At 40.4% G+C, this 24,684-nt stretch overlaps 1 protein-coding gene, 1 long non-coding RNA gene and 1 other non-coding gene across 6 annotated transcripts; 2 read left to right on the top strand and 1 right to left on the bottom strand.

Moving 5' to 3' along the window:
• Positions 1–3,574: 3,574 nt before the first annotated feature.
• Positions 3,575–15,773, bottom strand: LOC124850925. Of its 4 annotated transcripts, XR_007032021.1 has the most exons (5): positions 15,474–15,645; positions 14,481–14,598; positions 14,100–14,167; positions 7,879–7,994; positions 3,575–3,846 (listed from the first exon to the last, which is right to left on the bottom strand). It is a non-coding gene; the product is annotated as an uncharacterized LOC124850925 (long non-coding RNA). The 4 variants fall into 4 exon arrangements; XR_007032023.1 differs by lacking the exons at positions 3,575–3,846; positions 15,474–15,645 and adding an exon at positions 15,690–15,773 and having other exon boundaries at positions 7,209–7,994; XR_007032020.1 differs by lacking the exon at positions 3,575–3,846 and having other exon boundaries at positions 7,209–7,994.
• An 18-nt stretch (positions 15,774–15,791) lies between these two features.
• LOC118317888 (elongation factor 2) lies at positions 15,792–23,098 on the top strand. Its single transcript, XM_035646996.2, has 13 exons — positions 15,792–15,937; positions 17,168–17,382; positions 17,997–18,178; positions 18,547–18,755; positions 18,945–19,123; positions 19,283–19,388; positions 19,687–19,939; positions 20,071–20,266; positions 20,395–20,761; positions 20,881–21,234; positions 21,404–21,586; positions 21,713–21,845; positions 22,731–23,098. The coding sequence occupies exons 1-13, from the start codon at positions 15,935–15,937 to the stop codon at positions 22,922–22,924; spliced, it is 2,574 nt and encodes an 857-aa protein (XP_035502889.1). The 5' UTR covers positions 15,792–15,934; the 3' UTR covers positions 22,925–23,098.
• LOC118318892 lies at positions 19,534–19,602 on the top strand. The gene has a single exon (XR_004795855.1). It is a non-coding gene; the product is annotated as a small nucleolar RNA SNORD37 (small nucleolar RNA).
• Positions 23,099–24,684: the final 1,586 nt, after the last annotated feature.

Below are 24,684 nucleotides of genomic sequence, written 5' to 3'. Positions count from 1 at the left end.
GTTCTTTCTTGCCCCTTTTCCCCTCCTTCCACTAAGTTTCGTGGAAATCCATTCAACTCCCTCTTTCTTTTTTGCGTAATCCTGTTGACAAACAAACCGACCAATCAACAAATGGACAGGGGTGGGAACATAACTTCCTTGGTGGAGATAATTAGAACATTCATCATCCTCCACTCCGTATATTCGTAAAACTCTGATCTTTGAAACTGAAAGACAAAAGGGTTGCGGCAGTTCTTTCATTTAAACTGATATGAATAACATTGAGTATTCTAACCTTCAACCTAACACTTCCCAAGAGGATGAGATCCGCCGTAAGGTTTTCTATAGGGCATCTCAAAAAGACGATTCACGAGTGAGATTGCTCCAGAGACTGAGGCTTGGAATGTAGGTCATGTATTCTCTTGCTGTGAATCACATCCACAGCATCTATCTATCCATCCATCCATCCGTCTGTCTGTCTATCTGTGCATTGTCAGCGAAGGCTTATTTGACGCTCATGCTCAATGAGTGAGCAGATGAATGACAGAAGTGAATGTCACCAAGGAAGGAAAAAAACAAGCACATTTTGGCACATTAACCAAGACATTTCAGAGGGATTAGAAATACAGCTCAGTGGTTTTCAGTGGGCACAAGTAAGTACACTGAGTTTGCCCTTGTTGAGTGTTTGCTTGCTGTCTCATAAGACAAACTTCACAGATTGCTGAGACGGCGCCTGGAGAACGTTGTTTTATCTTCAGTCACTGGGAGAAACTGGCTCAGCGAGCTATGCTGTGCAATGCACTGCTCCATGTTAACTGGGGGAGATATCGAGCTGACTTTCTAGATATATAAAAACAAGGTCACCACAAGAGGGAAGTTGATTTTGATATCAGGCTGAGATTAAGACGGGTTCGAAGTTCTTTTATAAAAAAGCTGTAGGTTACTGTATGATGTTCATATAACCTTTTCTAACCAAGGGCTGATCAATTGTTCAGGTCAATATATTTGCAAGATGTTTCACCCCATTTGAAGGCAACAAAACTACTTAAAACCAAGCTTTCTGGAAAAAAAAACATTTTAACATACAATGTATTATAATGTATTTATTTATTAAATATATTTAATGTGTACTTTGACTTTTTAGTTTGGTCCATGTCCCATCGCAATAAAAATGATATGGTTTCAATTTTGGGGAGCTGTCATGACGTCCATCTGCAAATGCAATGTGTCTATTGGCATCACGCATCAAATTAAACTACTCAATGAGTTTACAAGTATAAATATTAAAAATATCAAGAGATGCAATCTTCTTCTTGTGATTGCAGTCAGTATTTCATCATACAAAACAGAAAGCATAGTCATCGACCATGACAGAAAGAAATCCTTCCTCTGCCCCTCTGTCTGATCTGGACCATATCCAAATTTCTCCTCTACATGCAAAATAGGATTTCTGAAGATTTAAGCAGTAAACAAAGTTGTGAGAAAGAAAGGAAAGTGATGAGGAGGGTCGGCTGCATGACTGATCAGGGAGATCATTAGTATTTAGCAAAGCAAAGTGTCAAACAACAGAACTACTTTTGTTTGTTTTGGGGCTTCATCGTCTTAGATAATTACTGGCTGAAGATGAAAGACGATATATAATATTGTAGGAGATCGGAAATTTCCAGTCAAATTAAAACGTAACTATTTGTGAAATGTTTATATTTATTTGTATTCCTTTTTTCATTACATTTGTCAAGTAGAACTATGTTAATTTTTGTCTTGATCTGAAAGCTTCAAGACATTATGTTTTGTAGATAATAATTTAAACAGGCATTACAACTCAATAAAATTCTCCAAAGTTAGACGCATACAGTTGAAGGATATTCATTTCTTGAAATATGTGAACATTTTTATTTTTACACCTGCCGTTTGAAATTAAATTGGTCGTCTATTGATCTCAAGTGACGAATCTGTTTGTAGAAAGTGACGTTAGTCTTTTGTCAGTCAAATCCAATGTGTCAAATGTTTATAAGTACGTAGTTGCCAACTGCTTCATGAGTAAAATAAAAGGTGAACAAATATATATTTTACCCTTGTTTTAGCAATCAGACCCAACCTCCTGCTGCCTCCATCAGTTCAAGGGTCAGATGTGCAGGTTGCACACTCAGGTCGCTTGATAAAGTGATATGCGATTATAGTAAACAAAAACTCAGGAACACTGTGTACAACAATTTCTGTAATGGCTTTGACTCCTAAACTCCCCAGTGACATCCCTGACATAGTCAACTGTGATGGCCCATTTCACAGGCACCTAACGCGTTACATCCTGAGACCTTCAGAAGCGACGCTTTTACATTTTACCATACGAGCGGCTGACTGAGAGAGGGTGTTAATTAAAGCCTGGTTAAACTGACATCGGACTGCTGCCATGTTTGACCAATACCCTGTTAGTAGGCACACTTAATCAGACGCTGTCATCAAAAACATTACCATCTATTTGCAGCAGCGCTGTATATTTCCAGTGAGTCAACCACTTTACACGGCCATGTTTCTCACAACCATTTATTTTCTGCACTTTAAGAATGTATCTCTTTTTTCTAAATGAAACAGGTTGTTATGTATAATGGAATCATTAAAGTGGCGAATGAAAGAGACAGAGACACGACGCCAAGAAACAATATCCTCTGTAAATGACCCTGGTGTTTAAACGTGTTCTGTTATATGAAGAGAAACAACGGCATAGGAGCCAAGTCAATCTGGCCATCTATGATTTCATTTCCCTGAGTGCCTGGCATGAATAAATTGAAATTTCTATGCACATCATTGAACTGGATGTTATGCATTTGCATATTCATATAAATCCACATACATTGGTCAGCCCCTAAATGCTAATTAGCCTGTCAAGGATGGTTTTGGTGCACAAGTATCCGCTGGACTTGTTAGGTTTCACTGAGGTTATGGACTCGAGATGCAGACCACAGACACGAGGGGGAGTTTTGAAGTTTGATAAAAATTTAAATAAAAGAATGAACAGAGATTAAAAACTAGATCTGAGTACCACAAGAATGTTGATCGTGTGCGGTACCACTGAGCGGGTAAAACAATTTGGCTACAAGAGCATTGAGGAGCCACCGCATTCAGGCAGGGGCGGATTAGACGATCAGGTGTTAAGCTCAGACGCACGCACGCACGCACGCACGCACGCACGCACGCACGCACGCACGCACGCACGCACGCACGCACGCACGCACGCACGCACGCACGCACGCACGCACGCACGCACGCACGCACGCACGCACGCACGCACGCACGCACACACACACACACACACACACACACACACACACACACACACACACACACACACACACACACACACACACACACACACACACACACACACACACACACACACACACACACACCTTTTGTTGTAAAAATCTCAAACACAACCTGGTAAACAGACCAATGTTTGTGCACTCACTGATGGGAGCAAATTGGTCGTCTGATGCAAGTAACCTGAAATACAGTATGTTGAAAGTTGTTACAAATTTTATATTTGAATGGAGTGTGAAGAGGAAGGAGCGGGGCAGTTCTTCGTATCTAAGATGAGACGATCTTGATTTTAGAGCTGCACCAAATCAATATTTGTATTTAATGGTAAATGTGTTGCTAATTGAACCCATAGACCACGGATTCAGGGAATCAGGGTTTAAAAAAGGGTTTAATGATAAAAAGTTCACAAAAAGAATGTGGTTCAAAAGTGCTAAGTAGGTTGTGGAGAAGCAGGGGCAAGGCAGGTTAGTTAAGGCTGCAGCGTTGGCATGGTTGCTGGGCTTAGAACTGAGGCTGGGTTCCGAACAGTCAGAAAATCAGGCAGTTTCTCTAAGGCACAAGAGAACAAGAGTTTGAGCAATGATAAAAAATCACAGGGATCAAAAAACAAAGTTTCTTCAGACGAAAGGTCAACCATGAACAATATTGCGAAGCAGGTAGAACAATATGACGACAAGAACACAGGGACCCACAGCTATTACACCAGCGCTGATGAGAAGATCAGAAACAAGTGTGGAGCCCAGTCAGGTGCCCAGGGAGGAAGCCTCGGAGCAAAAACTAAAAAGAAACAATACACAGGAAGTCACAGCGAGAGCTGTTGATGAGAGACACCTTCCCTGGACAGAAAAGGCATTTCTGTCTTGTCCAGTGTGAGCTTCAGGTGGTGGGTCAACATCCACTGAGAAAGGTCAGCCAGACATGCAGAGATTTGTGCGGCCACCTGGGTTTAAGATTGTGGAAAGGACCACATGAGTTGGATGTCATCTGCATTGCTATGGTAGGAAAAGGCGCGTGAGTGAATATAAGAGCCCGTTGACCTGGTGTACAGAGAGGAGGATGAACCCAGACTGGTGATGGTCAAGAATGTTGTTTTGGTGGAGACACGCAGAAAGTTAAGACCTCACAGTTCTAGTGTTTTGGGAAAAAATTGTTGAAGAGAGACTTATCTGTAATCTTTCACATCAGATGGGTCGAGTGTGGGTTTCTTTAAAAGAGAATTCACTCTTGCTGCCTTTAGAGTGTTAAGAAAGTAATCAGTTGTCAAAGAGGTATTGATGAGGTGGTTGAGGAAAGGACAGAGGTCAGGAGCAATAGACTGAAGAAGGTGAGAGGGGATAGGGTCAAGGGGGCAGGTGGTGGGAGATGACTATGGATAGTACCTCACTGGGAGGGAGTGGTGAAAAGGAAGATGGAGCTGAGGAGGAGGGTATAGAAGAGGAAGTGTGGGTAGCTGGGTCGGAGAATGAGGAGCGAATGACGTCTATCTTTTTTACAAAGTAGTTAACAAAGTTGCTAGGATGAAGGGAGGAAGGGGAGTTGGGGGATCAAGTAGGGTGGAGAAGATGGAAAAAAGTTTTCTAGGGTTGGAGAAGGAAAATTACATTTCCGATTGGTTACAGACACAGTGTTATGTTTGAAAGGAATAAAGTGCAGAAGGGCGTAAAGAGAACCCGATAGTACGTGTCTTCAGGTGTCGGAGAGTGATGTTGACACACTGCACAGTATTCGACTGGCTGGCTACCGTTAAACTTATACATATCCCGAGGCAGATTTCAGAATTTAACTCCCTCGCAGCCATGTAAGGAAACCGTACTGGCTTACCCTGCCGCACCCCCTGCGGCCTTTTGATTGAGCTCCTTTCTGAAGTAACAATTAAGACAAATTAGGTTTTGAGGAGTGTGGAAAACTTCCTTGACCTCCTGCAGTTTGTTAACTGAGCCAAGAGATGAGCTGGGGATGCTGTCATGGCTCAATCTTCCCTCTAAGCATGTCTTAAAATTCCTTGCCACACTTTTATATGTTGATATTTCCACAGCTTTTACATGTTTAATCTCATACCCTGGCAGAGAAACTACTGGCCCACTTATAGAAATTATGGTAATGAAGGATAAATCTTAAAAAATAACTTTTGTCTACACAGTTCTACATAATCTTGTTAACTCACCAAAGGGATATGCAAAATCTTTTATCAATTCCCAGAATTTTTATTTTCTTGAACTTGAAGGATTATGTACCAGGTGGCATGCAACGGATGTATATAGCTACATACCACAGTCTGGTAGAAATGAATAGTGAGATGTTGACAACAGTATCAAAATGATCTTAACACCCAGTGTACTGGAAATATCACATCACTTCTTCACATTGATTTAGCTGGACTAGTTTTCAAAGGAATAAAAAACAATGAACAACAAAACCCAGATGCAACATTTTAACTTGCCGTCGTTAAAATATTGCTAAATTATCCCTTGAGGTTGCTTGAATGAGAAGGCCCACTTACAGCAACACGAGTGAAGCAGCAATCTCATTTGCAATTAAAAACCGTTGCTGGCACTTTCTGCACTGTTTGGGAATGGAGATGAAAATTATGAGTGCATAACCTTTGCCTGTCTGGCAAACAAATTGCCGCTGTTCGGAAAGTCTGCGTATTGTTAATTCAGTATCAAATACCTCTCAGCCACTGAATGAGGTACAATATTTAACAATTAACCACTCAGATTTGAAGAAAATCTCCTGATTTGTGTTAAAAACATTTATTATCATTCACTTATATTATTCAGGGCCATCAATCACTGCCTGTCTTCTAAACTCTGATCCTTGTTTAATCGTAGTATTTCACAAAAAGCTGACAGTAATAAGACCAATACATTTTGGTAGATAAAATCAAATGTGAAAATATGTTAGAGATGATCACCAACAAATTTAAGTGTTTAAAGTAGGCTGTTACTACTTAAAATATAATTAAATCCATCACCCAAACATATTTTCTTGCCACCATCAAGCCAAACCTTTGGTTGCAGTTATATGATTACTTGTCTGTCCAATATTGCATGTGAAAGTAAAATAGAGGACATTAGGTCTTGGCAAAGGTCTTTTCTAAAGTGAGTGCTTTCCATTTTTTAAATATTGGTTGTAACACGAAAAATACCCAAACACGCACCACGCAGTAACAACTCGGAGATGCAGGAGGAGCAGCAGGAGTAAATGTAGTGAATAGAACAAAAATCTGCTAGTACAAATGTTAAAATAAAACCTAAGGATCAGACTAAATAAAGTCTATATGTATCTATGTTGTTTTAGACAAATGATGTTGATCACATAGTATAATCATCAGAAGAATGGACTGTATGCCAAAAAGAAATGCTCTGCAAAATTGTGTTTTGGCAGTCTGATAAAAATCTGTACTTTCATTCTATCCTTATTTCTTATTAACGGGATGTTATTCAGATAGATGCCTGGCCAGTGAATCAATTTATTCTCGTAACAGGATAGTGATAAAACTTTTATCTACTTTGTGATTATTCTAACTGCTCTTTCTCCATATCTTCTTGCAAGTAATCTATGTTTCATGGACTATAATAGACAAAAGTAATTTCACTCAAACTTGATATTTTAGACAACTGATGTCCAACTCAATGCAGATTTAAACAGTGATTTTGAATGTGATCGCACAATGACAAAATACAGCAGCTGCTCATTTGATAAATAAAATATGTGATGAATGGGACTTGACTGTCCTCATAAATTATAGCAGACTGAGGAAATATTTGCAAAGTTGTACAAAATGTGTATTCTTTTAAAATTGCTTACAACCTCTTTAACTTTTTGGAACGGATATATAGGGTGAAACAGCAGTAGCATTTGCTCATCAGTGTAAAGAAGTGAATACATGCATAAAGACCTTCAAAATATCAGGTCGGTGAAATGTGATGGGTGTGGCAGGTTTTGCTGTCAACTGACACAGCAAAGCATGACATTGAAGCCCCTTTCAGTGTTGACAAAAGCTGGATTAAAGTCAGCATGTCAGCTGCTTTCAGAGCTGCTCTGTGTGGACGCTTGAACCCATCACTTCAATTAACCACCTTCTGGACATTTAGCTGGTCCCAAACTGGCTTATGGAGCCTTGCTGGCACTGTTCACAACCTGATAATACACTGCAAACACAATAAAATAAACACACATGACTTAATCAAAATTCCCCTACGACATGATGTATTAGTCGCCTGCCCCACAAGAGTAAACATTATGCTCACTGATATGAGTGCCACTGCCATTCAAAACCAAGAGCTGCTCAGCTCCCACTCCTTAATGTGTGTGCAGGAGAAAAAGATACGAGTAAAGTAAAAACAAATTTCGCCACAGACAAAACTATCTTTAATGATTGATCATTATCCAACATGCTTTAGAAGGCCAACAGCATTACTTCCATTACCTCACAAAAATAAAAGTAATTGTCTGAGTAGGTAAATGAGGGCAGATTACCGATTTGCAAGAGAAATAGTTTAACTAACAATGCTGTATCTTAATAAAAGCCTCTTTGAAGGCTAGGGTCAAGAATTGAAAGGAAATATTAGGTATTACCTTTAAAGGGAAGACTCCCGACCCCATGTGCCACTCCAGTGGAAGACTGTATTTCTGGGAGGTGGAGCCCCTTCTTGGAGATAAGCACCACCTTTCATCAGCTGCATCCTTTCGAACTGGGGAGTATTGCAGATGCACCAGTGTGAGATAAGGTAAGATCAAGTATGAACTTTTATTTATATAATAATATATAACATTTGTATTATTATAAGCATTTATTTAATCCGTTTGGATTCTATGTTATTGGTCTGCACTGTGTTGACATCCCCAGGTAGTATAGAAGAGCTTACCAAGATTCTAGGATTATGGTCTCATATCTCAGTCAAATCTGACCACACAGACATATGTAACACATATTTTTGTTTCAGCTTACACTTCAGAAGAATATCAATATCCCTGATGTCAATTTAGAATAAACAATATCTGCACAGAAATCATAAGAAAAATACAACCAGAACTTTCCTTAGAACTATTTTTTTAAATGTTCTTCTTGATACATTTAAACAAGACTTGGTAATAGATCATTTGGCATACTTTTAATTTTTCTACATTTCTCATTAAGCCGTATAAAGCTTATATATTGTCATGCTGAGTATGGTGGCTCACATATCATAATCACATAATCTTCCTCATCAGATGGAACCGGCCACTTGATTTGTAGAAATCTTGATTTCTCTTTTCCTAAGCACATCAATGTTGGCTTAACATTTTCAGCTAAATGTTCACCCTGACCTTAGAAATTCAATTTAGTGTCTTGTATACTCAAAAAGAATATCAAATGATTAAAGTTGTAAGCCCTCTCTGTGACCTCAGCTACACAACAAATCCCATGACGCCTTCTGACCCAAAAGCTGAGAAGACTCGTCAACCAAAGAAATACACCCTATGAACCTGTTCAGTGAAAAATCCAGACGAGTGAACATTCAGACATCAGCTACAGTGCTTGCTGACCGAGTTTATTTAGTGAGTATGAAAGGAGATGCGGAAAAAGAAAGAAAGAGATAGTCCATAGCTGTCCTTTTCCATTTGAGATTTGAGAGCAACAATACTTTAGCATGAAAGAATATGGCAGTCGGATGAAAGCCACCCATCTCCATAAGGGAAAAGCTTCTTGGCATGACTGAAGTCTTGGACACTGCCTAAACACCTGAACAACAAAGCCACCATGGGGATTTCACCAAGAAAACAGTCCAACTTTTAAATAAATTTGTGAAAGAGGATTCAAATTCATGGTTTTAAATTCAAAATTTGAAACATGCCAAATAGGACCAAAAAAACCGGTAAGATTTATAAGAAAACTTATTTTAAACCGACCACGAGATGGACTGACTGGTGGTGAGGCTAATTTAGCATAGGATTGAGAATAACCACCTACCAGTACAGATGCTGGTGCTAGTTTAATATGGTTTAATGTTTTTTTATGGGCCCTTGACTAAAGCAGAGTTTGCAGTCTAAACTAGAAATTGTTACGGCTTTCAGCAGCAGGACCAAAATGCAGAGTGCAATACAAATAATAATTTTCAATTAAAGTGAAAACAAAACAGACTTACAGTCCAAGGTGGTAAAGATAACAAAAATCACAGAGTGGAAAAAGAGCGGACAGATAACGGGTACAAACTAGACAGGTTGCAAACGGGACGAACTGACACAGAGGACTGGGAGCACAGAGACTACATACACCCAAGGTGGGCGTATGACCACAGGTGAGAACACATTAGGAACAGGTTCAGACAATCACAGCGGCAGGAGACACAGGAAAGGGAAGTGAATTAACATGAGGAAAGGCAAAGTAAACAGGAAATAGCAAACTTAATCCAAGAAACACAAGGGATAACAAAAGTAACTAAACAAAGGCACACAGTGAATGTTAAATGGATAAATCAAAGTCCACAAGAAGTCATTAAAACATGAATAACATTCCAGACCTTTCGAGCGCCGGCAGAGTTCAAGGGGGCAGAATCGTGACAGAAAGATGCTCGCCAGAGTAGCTTTATGAGTTCCTGCAGTTGAAACTCACAGTGATGTGCAATTTTTTCATCCAAAGCTGTGCTGTGGTACTCCACTCTGACAGGTGCTGAAGACCGTCACATTGGCCCCAATGAATAAAACGTCAGTCAGTACAGAGTGAGTTGCTATCAGAAACAAGTGTGATGGAGTCCTCAGGGGTAGTCAGAGTGACTAAAATGATTGAGCTGTTTTCTTACATGTCAGATACAAGACAACTGCACATTATCACACACAATTATCCTTTCTGAAATACCAAGTGTAAAAAAATGGTCAGATAGACATTTGCTGAAAGGCAAGATCTGCAACATCATGAAGCAGCAGTAGACATGCCATGGCGCGAGAGTGCAGAAATAGGCCTATTTTGGGCCTAAAAATATTATTATGAATCACTTATGATGCTCCATATTGATGCTGGGGTGACGCTTGACATGTGTCATGTGATACGCTGCAGTGCTGTGGCTGCACTGTGTTTTCAGCTTAAGTGTTGAGTCTAAATCAAGTTACAACTTCATTTTTAGAGCCAACATTTCCCTTTAAGTTGGACGAGTGGGCGTGTGATCTGAAGTTTGCCTCTTTGTTCAAGATAAACCTGTTAACATCGCTCAGGTGCTGTTTAGCAAAACCCTTAACCCCCAAGTGATCCTGTAGAGCTGCTGCAAGGCCAACAGATCAAACTGTCTCTCCTGGTGAGTGCACTGGATAGGTAAAGATTTTAAAAAAGGATGTTGAATGTATGCTTGAAGAAATCAAGTAACACACACACACACACACACACACACACACACACACACACACACACACACACACACACACACACACACACACACACACACACACACACACACACACACACACACACACACACACACACACACACACACACAAACACACACACACACACACACACACACACACACACACATTCTGTACTGTGCATCAAGGGTGAAATGTTTTCTTGCCTGTTTCTAAACTGTTGTCATGGTGACTGCAGATGCCTTATGTAATATATTTGTTCATCTTATTGATCATGTGTCAACAACCTGACAGACTCTTTCTTCTGTTGGACCATATGCATTTTGTGTAACGCAATTCACAAAGTACTGAAATCCTGGCTATGAAGTATTTACTTCAATTATCTGTTGATAGAGTAGAAATATATTGTCCATCTATTATTTGAAGCATCTTGAGGGCGCAGAGCTTGTTGGAGCAGCACCTGAAGGACACTGGGATTACGCTACATGTCCTTAAAATGACTCCAAGCTCCTTTTAAAAAGCCCTTCTACACAGCTGCAGTGGTCCCTGCGCAGCCTTGCCCTTCTTTCTGGTACTAGGTCATACGGAGTGTTCTCGTCTTCTGGCTGTTGCCATTAGGTTAAGTTTCAGTATTTCCTGTGAGTAATGATTGAACTGTATGAATAACTTTGACTTCAACTTTTGCCTTCAACTAAAGCATTGCACAGAACAGTATTAGTGATGTGGTTCCTGATATAATCACACACACATAATACACAACATAATACTCCATGCACATTACATAAAATGTTGTATGTTTGTTGTATTTTTTAGCTTCATATCTGCATATGTGCATTCATATACATTTGTTCTAGGTGCTAGAGTTGAGAGCTACTGAACATAAATTCCTTGTATGTGACAGCGTACTTCTAACGGTGGGTTACACTCTGTCATTTGATGACAGAAATGTTTGTTTATTTTTTTCATTTTTTTTTTTTTGTAGCATATACTTGCTGGTTGCCATAATGTTAGCTTGGAGAGGCTCCAGGGAACAGGGGGGATCTGTTTCTGAGCTACATTTTTTAGTCAAGATGGTACAAATGCATTTGGAAGGTATTTGGGGCTCTAAAGCATGTCAATGATGTGACACTGGAATATGACAGAGATTTTGCCTTAGTGTTTCTTCAAAAAAGAAAGCATCATCACGGGTGAAAATGGGAGTTAGATTATTGACTGTAAACTAATTAAATCTAACAGCTTTTTATCAAAGCCCTGCATCTCAATAACATGTTGTTAATATACAAATGGTGTCTGTGTGTGATGGTCAGACTCTCATTTGAGAAGTAAATAAGGGCAGGGGTCAGTGCAGGAGAGTGGGAGAGACTGTGGAGCAGATCAGTATTAAAGACTTTCAGGCCTGCACATATTTTTCAAAGGATTAGACAGTGGATACGGTATGTCAGACTACTGTCACCTTCTGTCATACAAAGTACCAGGAGAACATGGACTGTTCTCAGACTAGGCAAAACAACTTTAAATCGTGACAAGACACAGTCCCGGGGATAGCTCCTGGTAGAAAGCATACCCCTCTAACCATTTGGTGTCATTTTAATCTATAGTCAATTACTCAGGCTGAGCTGTCTGCCATTTGTCACTGTCAATCATGTTGTGTGACAGTTTTCAGATACGACAGTATGCTGAGAGCTACACCACGCACAGCTTGACAAGCATATCAGGTGAGATGGCGTCAAATGAGAACATTTCACACAGTTTACCTCCTGTTCAAACAGGTAATTAACTGTCAAATCTGTTGAATATACACCACTATGTATAATGTTTATGCTTGTGTGTGTGTGTGTGTGTGTGTGTGTGTTTGTGTGTGTCTGTGTGTGTGTGTGTGTGTGTGTGTGTGTGTGTGTGTGTGTGTGTGTGTGTGTGTGTGTGTGTCCATGCTTGGCTTAATTCTGTTTCTTTTTACATCTCCCTCTCCAGTTTCCTCTATGAATATGAATCATGGAATCATTTGATGTTATTTAAAGTCTTTGTGACACTAGCATACACTAGCATTGGTAATCCATCAGAATCTAAAGCAACACCATTTCCCAGAGTTATCAAGCTGACCCCTGCTCTTGCGGAAAAGAAAAGGAATTGCCTTTCAATACACACAATTATATTCAGCATTCACCATTTAAATGGACTTCATTAAATGGGCTGCACTTACAGTATATGGCAGTTTTCCAGTATAATCGCCCACTCAAAAGACCATACAAGACATTCGCCCATTCGCAAACCCACATACACTGATGATGGTACAACTATCGGGGTCAATTTGAGTTCCGCTATCTTGCCCAAGGACACTTTGACGTGAGAACAGGAGGAACCATGTATTTGACGTACGACCTCCAATTAGTGGATGAACTGTTCTATCACAGCCACCCCTTAACTTTAAACTGTTGAATACCTCCACATGAGAGTAAGAGGTCTTGCAACAGGGCAGATATAAAAGGGCCAACAAAACCACACAAAAATATAGCAAAACACCTTTATATTCTATACACGATGAGTTCAAATTGAATTTGTGTGATTTCATTATTAAATCGTGGCCAGAATTTTAGCCAAGGACAGTCTTCATGCATCCATCTGTGAGAATTGCAATTATTATCCAGTATTTTCTATGTTAATGAAAACTTCCATTGAATCTAACCCTGTCTATCATTACCAATAAGAGATCCTGTTGTCCAGGTCTCACACTTTGCAACTTCCAATCACTCACTAAATCCATTACTCAAACAGTACAGCAGAAATGTAGACATTTATGAAATCATAACATGTTTCTGCAAAAATGAACTGTAGTGTTGACTATTTGTTATATCTTTGGATACCACAATTCTGTTGCGACTGTATTGTTGAGGTTATTCCTAGCAGTAACGTGTAATGAAAATAAAATAGACAACATATTTTGTTGTAGCTAAAAATGCAGTAATATGACCTGAGAGCTGTTTGAATTATAAAGAAGATTTCTGGGTGATTTGTTTTTTTTAAACAAAGAACAATATTCATCATTATTCATTATTTACATTCCCCTTGTTCATTGCCACTGGGACTTTAAACAAACATGTGCTTTGTAGGTAAACAGAAAAGCGACTGTCAGTGATTTCCCCCTCAACCAAACAGATTGACCTTTTTTGTGTGTCTCTGCATATGTACTTACAAGCAAAAAAAGCCAAATGAGAAAAAGCCTTGACTATAAAGCAAACAAACACGGTTCAATTAAATCAACAGAGGAGGTAAAGGGATTGGTTAAATTGGAAATGAGTTGCTGCATTCATTCCAGCTATATCGCAAAAAGACATCAAGGTTTAGCACTTGATAGACATTAACCTTGTCTTTTAGCCTGTATAGGATCTCTGTGACTAATAAAACCACTGTTCATTACACTCTGGTGGCATATTTATCATGATATGGAGACAGTTGAGCATTACCTGTGTGTTATATGGAGCTGGTGCATTGAAAGCTGAAGTGTCTGGGTGTGAAGCTGGGGCGCCATCTGCTGGGTGGAAAGAAAATCAGGTCACATGAACAGTCTGACTGAAGGAATGAACACTCATCCCAACAGAACAGGACCAGGAGAAAATTATGTTCTTGGTGTGTCTGTGTTTTTTTTAACAGTTTGATGATTGTTTGATACATTTAAATAATCACACCTGTGCTTTTTGTTCCACTACCTATTACTTAGGAATTATTTATGTTGATAACATGATCATGATAAAATCAGTTTCAAATGGCAACTTTCTGACTGTGTGTGTGTGCGTGGTGTTATGGCTGTGAAGATAGGAATCACATCTAGGACATGAATTACCTACATTTTAAACGAAAGAGGGAGCTGTTGAACTGATGACCTCACTGTACACGTGCCTTGCATAAAGGCCCATGGTGAAGGCCCCGAATGAACCACAAGGAAAAGGGTGAAGATACAGCCACCTAGTGGAGAGAGAGACATAGAAAAAAGCTAAGTCAATTCAAGGTTTCTGTTTTTGTTTAATAAAATCAAGATTGCTTCAAGATATTTACTGTCTCAGTTTCCTTTCACTTTATTACAGTCTAATTAAATAGGTGATGAAGAATTAAAATATTCCCAAGTGATGTATTATTGAGTTGCTCCTCAAGGAGACTCTGTAAAAGCAAGTGATTTAGAATATAGCGTCTGAATTTGCAGTGCGGTCCTGTTATTTGTTTTTTTTGGGAATGCCAAGGCCAGTGGAGATAACTGAATTAATCAAATGTAAATTTAGGACGAGGTTTAGTGACACTTTGGACATAAATAATCCACAACAACAAAAAAAATACCATATATAAGAAAATGTAGTGCATGAATTATCAGCAATTGATTTAACATTTGCCCAGCTGTGTGATAGTGTGAATTGTGGATCAATAGGTGTGGCAACAATCGCTTCAGGGTGTTGGACCAGGTCTAGAGTTTATATTGTTTCTCTAGATGCCGTTCAGCAGGCCAAATGCAAAGTGCATCACAGTTTCTGTATATATGTCTCTGTGTCAAGTCAAGTCAACTTTATTGTCAATTCCTGCAATCGTTACAGACATACAGAGGACTTGAAAAACCGTTTGTCTCGGACCCACGGTGCAATAGTACAAAACAAAGAACAAAACAAAAAATAAGAAAAGCAAAATATACAATAAATACATTCTAAATAGTACAAAAGTAAGAGTAAGGCAAAACCACACTGTATATAGAAAAGCTAAAGATATTGAAAATATGCAATAGAAAGGAAATACTGTTCAGTATGTGTAATATACAGGAAACTAAATAAATAAAATAAATTGAAAATGTGGATTACAAAGGACATGGGGTGCACATTGAATGTAATACATGTAGAGGCCACCGATGAAAGTGTCTGTGTCTGCTATAATTCGAAAGAAGGATAGAATGAGATTCGGGGAGGATTCACTCTCTTGTCATATGCCATGAGATCCCGGGTCACAGGATCGCTTTGATCCCGGGAGTGTGTGTGCGTGTGTGTGTGTGTGCGTGTGTGTGTGCCTGTGGTCCTTACGTCAACGGGGGAGTGTGTGACAGGACTGGAATCAACCGCCGCAAACTGCAGTTGTTCTCTACGTGGCTCTGCGCTGCGCTCTGGTAACGTCTGTACGTGATGACGCACATTGGCTGACGCACGCGGTATAAATCCCTATTTTCTGACGTCAGCGGCCTCTTCCCTGCCTAAGCCTTCGTGAGGTGGGCAGCGTAAAACTTCCTGTCTGGTTTCTTCACCGAGCGAATCCAAAACCATCCGTCAAAATGGTGAGTTGTTAATTTTTCTCCGGGTAGTTACAGAGCACAAGAGGCCCCCAGCTTTAATGTGAATGTTTTCTGAACGGGCAGTTTGTAGATGCTCCGCTACTTACATGTACATTCTGCTGGGCCGGGCTTTGATCAAAATGGCAACCATTTTGTCACCGTGTCCCGCTAGCACCGACAGGGCCGCCGCGACTCCGGTTAAAACGGTTCTGGTATAACGACTTGTACTTGTACGTCAAAGTGAAGCGGTCCATTAAGATATTTGAGGGATATGATGTCGAAAGTGGTTGAAATGTGTCAGGTGACGCGTCAGCGGCGAACTTTGACAGCAGCGGTTTTTGCCCAGCTGTTAAATGCTGATATTATTCGGGATTTGACTGATTTTAGGACATGTGGCGTGTTAACAAGGCATCGACGTGACGTGCGGCGCGCGAATGAGCCCAACAAACGCTCGCACAGATTTTGAAGTGGCCCCAGAGCGGACGAGCGATTCGCCGGCATTTCGTGCCCGCCGGCCAGAATGCTACTTTAGCTGTCAAGCTAATGTTAGCATCTAGCACAGCGTCTCGTCCGTACACGTGGCCCGTTCGCGCCGACGCATTATGCCGGTTATCGCTAAAATGTTTTCCAACCACGGGCTACTTGTTAACGCTGCCTAACCCTAACTTCAGTAGACGAACTCACCTTCTCAACTGGATGTCTTGAGAAATAAGGGGGGGAAAAAACCCTAAATCGCCCCTTCGACGCAGATAACAATAACGTCACAGCTGTGGAGATGGCGGACACCCAACTCCCAGGATGGGAGCGCAGAACCCCTCCTGTTAGACAGCAACCATTTTCGATTTGCAGGCGCTGCAACTACTATAGGAAAACAATCTCTTGTAGGACTGGAATCAATAAAGACACAGTGACACACAACTGACCTAGTCAACAGTGATATGGTAAATTGACCAAACAGTTACATAAGCTGTGCCAATTAACTACATCTGCACTTTGGGTGAACACCCATTGGGTTACTAAACTCCTGGCAGATCAGCGCTTTCAATTGTCTTTTCTCCCTGGGCTGTTGAATGACCTCAATGACCGTTTCATTCCAGTAGGATTCCTTTCAATAATGGCCATCAAAATCAATCCCATTCATGGATGAGGCAATCCAGGTTGCCGTGAATGCAGCCACGTAAAGTCTGTTTTCCATTTGTTTTTGACTGTTTTACTCTGACTTTGCCTCCTCAGGTGAACTTTACCGTAGACCAGATCCGTGCCATCATGGACAAAAAGGCCAATATCCGTAACATGTCCGTGATTGCGCACGTAGACCATGGAAAGTCAACTCTGACAGACTCGCTGGTGTCGAAAGCCGGGATCATTGCCTCAGCCCGTGCTGGAGAAACCCGTTTCACGGACACGCGCAAAGATGAACAGGAACGCTGCATTACCATCAAGTCTACGTAAGTATCCGTCTTGCACTTTTTTCTCGAATCCTGTTTTTGCAATGATCTGGAAACAAGATGGCATCAGAGGTAGTTTAACCTGGATTGACATCTGTGTGAAAGGAGGGGACAGGACAGGCGTATGCTTTAGTGTTACATGTCATACCTCTGATTCCTAAATGCTGGCATCAAAAGTCACACAATGCGGCAGCTTGTTTGGCTCAGTGTAATCAAACAAAACCAATAGGTTTCAAGGACAATATAGCAGAAAAAAAACAACTTTTGTTTCAATTTACCCTCCTGCTGTGTAGTCAACTATGGCACTCTTTATTTTGCTTATTCTGGCTATTTTTGTATTGAGTGCAGTGATTTGGCCAGTCAGAACACACAATTTGCCCCAAGTTTTGTTTTTGCTTATCTGGTAGTATACTGAACTTTGCAAAAAAAAAACTTTTGCTCTTATACATCACATGTCAAACCATGGTGTTATAATGATATTACATGTAATGAACACATGTTGAGACTTGATTGATGCTGTTTATTTTGATATAGTTGTGATTTTATTCAAAGCACAAATGCAGTAACTTTTTTTAATTAGAAAGTTTTAAATCTACTTTTGTCTTAACTTACAGCGCCATCTCTCTGTACTACGAGCTGACAGAAAATGACTTAGCCTTCATTAAGAAGTCCAAGGATGGCGTTGGCTTCTTGATCAACCTGATTGACTCACCCGGACACGTTGACTTCTCCTCTGAAGTTACTGCTGCTCTCAGAGTGACTGATGGAGCCCTTGTTGTAGTGGATTGCGTGTCTGGTAAGCCAATTTTAAACTAGTTGATGTAAAACTGGATTATCCGTCAAACATTGACAGTTCCTGTCACAGCCTTTTTTCCATGCGTCCAAAATTCAAAATGATTCTCAATTGTGTACACATATATTAATTTGATATAAAATATATTTTGTAATAAACACACTAAAATATGCTCTCATTCTGGCTTTTGCAGCGTGCTAATAAGATTGTCTTAGAAATCATCTTCAGTGAAGATTTTTTTTCTTAAGTGTTTATTTCATGAAAGTGCAGTGTCTCTGACTTTATATATACCATTCTACTACTTGTTTAAAATTTGATTCCAAGCTGCTTTCCCCTGGGTTAAATCGCCTTTCTCTATGTATCCCTGCCAGGTGTTTGTGTGCAAACTGAGACTGTGCTCCGTCAGGCCATTTGCGAGCGTATCAAGCCAGTCCTGATGATGAACAAAATGGATCGTGCCTTGTTGGAGTTGCAGATTGAACCAGAAGACCTTTACCAGTCTTTCCAGCGCATTTGTGAGAATGTCAATGTCATCGTCTGTACTTATGGAGAAGAAGACGGACCTATGGGCAACATCCAAGTGAGTGGCCATCTGAACCTTTCATCTTATGTCTTGCACTCACTGGTCTCATTGTGTTTGCACACCAGTAGCTTAACTTGAGTACTTTGTCCCCCAAAAAGTCACATCACACGTCAGTGTAAATAAAGTATTTAATTAAGACTCAAACATAAGTCACTTGATTTCTGATAGTGTCATCATCTCTCCTAGGTTGATCCAGTTGTAGGTACCGTTGGCTTTGGCTCTGGACTCCATGGCTGGGCTTTCACCCTGAAGCAGTTTGCAGAGATGTATGCAGCCAAGTTTGCTGCCAAGGGCAACACCCAAATGTCACCAGAGGAGCATTGCAAGAAGGTGGAAGACATGATGAAGAAACTGTGGGGTGACAGGTGAGTCTCTAAACGAAGCTTGATTATCAAGTGAAGCACATGCGATCGGGAAACAGCAAGCTTTTTTTGAAATCTCTGTTTGGATTTCAAAATTTGCTTTACTTATCAATGCAGCTGTCTTTGGCCTCTTAATGAATCTCATCGTGCATCTTATTCTAGATACTATGATGTAGATGCTGGAAAGTTCTCCAAGTCTTCAGTTGGCGCTGATGGCAAAAGGCACCCTCGCACCTTTGTTGCTCTTGTCTTGGACCCCATTTACAAGGTAACAAGATCTGTCCAGACTTGAACAATAAGGTACAGATGCATTTAGGAAACTAATCAGCAGTGTTCAGCGAAGTAGAATTGGTAAAAAGGTAATTCAGAGTTGAAAAAATATTACCTTTATAAACTTTATGCTCCATATGCCTGCACATGATGACTCTAAACATTCTTCACTTTGACCTGATTAATTGGTGATGATGATCTTCAGTCTGAGCAGGGCGCTATTGGTCATTTGCATCAACATTTTGGCTTGGCCCTGTTCAATTGCTTCTGGTAATTCATATCAACTTCATTTTTAGGTGTTCAATGCCATCATGAACTTCAATAAAGAGGAAACTGCCAAACTGATCGAAAAGCTGGAAATTAAGTTGGATTCTGAGGACAAGGAAAAGGAGGGTAAGCCTCTCCTGAAGGCTGTCATGCGTCGCTGGCTGCCCGCTGGAGTAGCCCTTCTGCAAATGATCACAATCCACCTGCCTTCCCCGGTCACTGCCCAGCAGTACCGCTGCGAGTTGCTCTATGAAGGTCCTAATGATGATGAGGCCGCCATGGGTATGAAGCTGATTTAAATTTTGCTCATTGACAGGATTAAAATGTCACATCTACAGTATCTGCATAATTTTAACAATTGCTTGTTCTTGGGCTCATTGATTGTCGAGACTAATTTTTTTTTTTTTACCCAGGTATCAAGAACTGTGACCCCAAAGCTCCCTTGATGATGTACATCTCAAAGATGGTCCCTACCAGTGACAAGGGTCGCTTTTACGCATTTGGTCGTGTGTTCTCTGGGTCTGTCTCCACTGGCCTGAAAGTACGCATCATGGGCCCTAACTTTACCCCTGGAAAGAAGGACGATCTTTGCTTGGCACCAATTCAGAGGTAGATTTTACCCTCTTGTCTCAGTTATTAAAAGTGTATGAGCATAGCTGTGTGAGACCAATTTATCAGATATTGGGGACATCTTAATTTTCTTTCTTTAACACTCACATTTTTTCTTTTTTTGCCAGGACCATTTTGATGATGGGCCGTTACACTGAGCCCATTGAAGACGTGCCATGTGGTAACATCGTGGGTCTGGTTGGAGTGGACAAGTTCCTTGTCAAGACTGGGACCATCACCACCTATGAGCAGGCACACAACATGAAAGTGATGAAGTTCAGTGTCAGCCCTGTGGTGAGGGTTGCTGTGGAGGCCAAAAACCCTGCTGACCTGCCCAAGCTGGTGGAGGGTTTGAAGCGTCTGTCCAAGTCCGATCCTATGGTGCAGTGTATCATTGAGGAGTCTGGAGAACATATCATTGCAGGAGCTGGAGAGCTGCATCTGGAGATCTGTCTGAAGGATCTGGAGGAGGATCATGCTTGCATTCCAATCAAGGTGATTTAATGCATAATTAAGGTCAACTAGAGTTTTAAGTATCATCTATTTGCACAAATGAGCAAGTGATGTAATTATGATATTGCGAGTTTTGCATTGAATCTTGCTTTCTTTTTTAGAAATCTGATCCAGTGGTGTCCTACAGGGAGACAGTCAGTGCACCATCAAGTGTCATGTGTCTGTCAAAGTCCCCCAACAAGCACAACCGTCTGTTCATGAGGGCCCGTCCCTTCGAGGATGGCCTTGCAGAGGACATTGAGAAGGGTGACGTTGCTGCTCGTCAGGAGCTTAAGCTCCGCGCCCGTTTCCTTGCTGAGAAGCATGGATGGGATGTCACTGAGGCCAGAAAGATCTGGTGCTTCGGACCTGATGGAACTGGCCCCAACATGCTGGTGGATGTCACCAAAGGAGTGCAGTACCTCAATGAGATCAAGGATAGCGTAGTGGCTGGCTTCCAGTGGGCTGTCAAGGAGGTAAGAGGACCATCATAAACAAAAATTCATGGTTCATTGCACTGTGCAAAAACTTTCTGTCCAAGATAACAAGTTCAGCTAATATATTGAGTGAAATTATAAGTGTGTGCACTTATTCTCTTCCAAGTTCAGTGGATAATGTTTTTCTTCAACAATCTGTTTTCTTTAGGGTGTCCTCTGTGAAGAGAACATGCGTGCCATTCGCTTTGACATCCATGATGTAACCCTGCATACAGATGCTATTCACCGTGGTGGCGGTCAGATTATTCCTACAGCTCGCAGAGTTCTGTATGCATGTGAGCTCACCGCCGAACCTAGACTCATGGAGCCTGTCTACCTGGTAGAGATCCAGGTGAGTACCTCAGGGCATAAATATCTGATATTCACAAATCTTAGTCTGGGTTTTGTAGTTCTTATTGTAATCTTTTAGCATATTTGACTTTTGTCCGTTCAACCTAATGTCTCCTCTACTTGGCAGTGTCCTGAAGGTGCTATTGGTGGAATCTACGGCGTGCTGACCAAGAGGCGTGGTCATGTGTTTGATGAGTACAGAGTACAAGGGACACCCATGTATGTCGTCAAGGCCTATCTGCCTGTCATGGAGTCATTTGGTATGTCCTTGTTTATTTCTTCTAAAACTAGTGATTTTTGTTGCTTATGTTGTTTATTGTATTAACAAAATATATTTACAATTTTGTCTGAAGTTGACATTTACGTCAGTTTGTGCTGCATTTAGTCTTACGGTCACAGGTGTCGTTTTACTGTGCAGTCATCGTAGATAAGTGAAATATGGGAAAATTATATTATTTGGAAAAAAGTTTGCCTCATTTCAGACATCTACAAACGCTTGGCACCTTTTTCTGTGTTCTGCGGAATTGTATAATCTTGATAAATACACTTGTCAATAGTCCTGCAATTGTTACTGCAAGTACATAAAGCCAGCCTGCCAGTCAAGTAATTTCAACGTGACATGACTGGCCTCAAGTATTTTGTGGCTGTCAGCTTTCACTCTATTTGGACTTGTTAGGTTTCTAATCATTTTCTTAACAGTAGCTGACATCATGTTTCTTGATACAAGTCATATACAATAATCATACAGAACTGTCTGTCACACTACTTGACCTGAAATGCACTTTACAGTATGTTTACTACCACTTGGTAGTTCATCCCTCAAACCAACTTTCCCAAATACTATACAATATACTATACAATACCAAATACATTTTTCTCGACCCACTTCACGTTCACTTGCTAATTTCCACTGGTGTCTGCAGTGGGATGCTGCACTCTAGAGTATAAAAGGCATGGACACTTACAAAGAAGTTCATAGTTCTGGATGCCCAAAAAAAACCAACATTTCAAGCCCCGTCCTTCTTCTGCTTACACTTGTTCCATGTAATGGCTGTCATTGTGTTTGCCCAAGCCCACTGATGATAGAAATGGAGGCCAACTTAGAATTTTGGGCATTAAATTTTTTTTTCTCTGTCCTGTCTCAGGTTTCACAGCTGACCTTCGATCCAACACTGGTGGCCAGGCCTTCCCACAGTGCGTGTTTGACCACTGGCAGATCCTTTCTGGATGCCCAATGGATCCTACAACCAAGCCTGCTGTAGTCGTTGCAGACACACGCAAGCGCAAGGGTCTCAAGGAAGGTATCCCAGCTTTGGACAACTACCTGGACAAATTGTAAAAGTCTGATCCCACTTGCCTCATTCCTCCATTCCCACCAAATTAAAGTCTACATCGTGGGACTGGACTGTACAGAACACAGTGATAACTAATGTTTGCCACAAGGATTGACGATAACAGATAAATGAACACAAAAATTGTAAACGATAAATGACAATAAAAACGTAAGGTTCCAGCTGTTCTGAGTTGTTGTTTTTTTTAAGGGGATGATCATGCAAACAAATGTTGAATTATGTATCACATTACTTGTTAATTGTTCTGCTGCCAATTTAATATTTATGCATAATTTTCTCCCAATTCCCTAGACCTATTTATGATCTACTTTGATGGGTGCAGCAACATGCTGAAGATGATACATTGGGTTGCAGAAAATTACAACCAAAGAAGTTGACATTGCATGCAATTATATGAAAGATATCAAGGTCCATGGTGATATTTGATGTTAAGGTAGCTGCAAATTGACAGAATTTATCAAATTTTTCTTAAGAAAATTAATTGGGTCGTGTCACGGTACATTACAATGAGATTTTATGTACACTTTAATTAGAGGGTAAACCTGAGATCTAACCTAATGGCCATGCCACCTATAATTTGAGTCTCTACCATGCATCAATTGCATGGTGTAGCTGTAAAGCTCCATCTTTCAGAAGCAACAAAACAAACCGATTAATCTTTGACATGTTGCTTTGAGTTCAAGCACAACTCAACCCTGACCAGAAAAACAATGACTTTTATCCCGGGTCCTAACTGGGGGGGTTGGCAGAAATGGCTTAACAAGAAGGAAAAACCCTGCTCGAGTTTATACTCTCCTAGAGATTTGAATAAAGTAAAATATAACTTGAATTATAGGTAGGAACAGAAAAAAATCAATCCACCACCATATTAACTGTGATTGCTTCTGCAAGCAGCAGCTGTGAATGTAGCTTTTTTATTACTGCACCAAACATGCAAATACATGTTAGTTGATAGAGGACTCAAATGTTGGCTGAGATCAATGAAAGTGATAATTTCATGACATTTTCTACTGTTTGGTTTCAGATTTTCAGATATTTTAAAAATGACTACCGGACATATTGGAATGCTGCCATATTTCCATTGACTCTATTTGCTCCATAGACTGTATATGCAAATGTGCTGGCTGTGATCATTGGCGGTACCGCAGCACAACCAGCATCTACTCCCAAACGACCACTTCCGGCAAAGTATTTTAAAGAATAACGTAGACAGGCCCCCAAAGCTTGTTTTTGACATACACTACATCCTGCCTTTTTGTTTATACTCCACTCAATGTACATGCAATGTAAAAGAAAGCAAATCCTTAAATAAGTAACAAAATCGGAATAAACAAAGGGGAGCATTTCAAATTAAGAATACTATAATGCAAATAAGTTAAAATAGTGCATAGAACCAAACAAAATAGAATAAAAGGTGGTTTGTTTTTGTTGTATTTTGAGTTATCTGAGCCACCGTAGTAGAACAGAGGAAGGTGGTTAACGTTGTTAACGATGCTGAGATGTGACCTCATACTGCTGAGGCCTGAAATAAACGGTTCATGCGAATCCTCATAATTGTAATGCAACGACATTAACATATCAGTTTTAATAAAAACTGTCAGTTTTTCAATAGTTCTAGGTTTTCGTTCGTTAGGGACTGCCAGTAGTGGACATTAACTTGAGTACAGTATATTCTCAATTCATTCAATACCTTACTTGGTTATTTCCCTTTAACGTAACGTTATTTATAGTCCAATACAATAGTCAA

The sequence above is a fragment of the Scophthalmus maximus genome, chromosome 13 (genome assembly GCF_022379125.1).
Source record: "Scophthalmus maximus strain ysfricsl-2021 chromosome 13, ASM2237912v1, whole genome shotgun sequence".
In the NCBI taxonomy this organism is placed as follows: Eukaryota; Metazoa; Chordata; class Actinopteri; order Pleuronectiformes; family Scophthalmidae; genus Scophthalmus; species Scophthalmus maximus.
Note: the sequence above shows the minus strand (reverse complement) of the source record. Positions and strands in the feature narration are given on the sequence as shown.

Bases quoted from the DNA above. Each gene is read 5' to 3' on its own strand.
- LOC118317888 (XM_035646996.2), top strand. The intron at 18,179-18,546 runs GTAAGCCAATTT...TATCCCTGCCAG, and splicing joins TGTAGTGGATTGCGTGTCTG to GTGTTTGTGTGCAAACTGAG. The intron at 21,846-22,730 runs GTATGTCCTTGT...GTCCTGTCTCAG, and splicing joins GCCTGTCATGGAGTCATTTG to GTTTCACAGCTGACCTTCGA.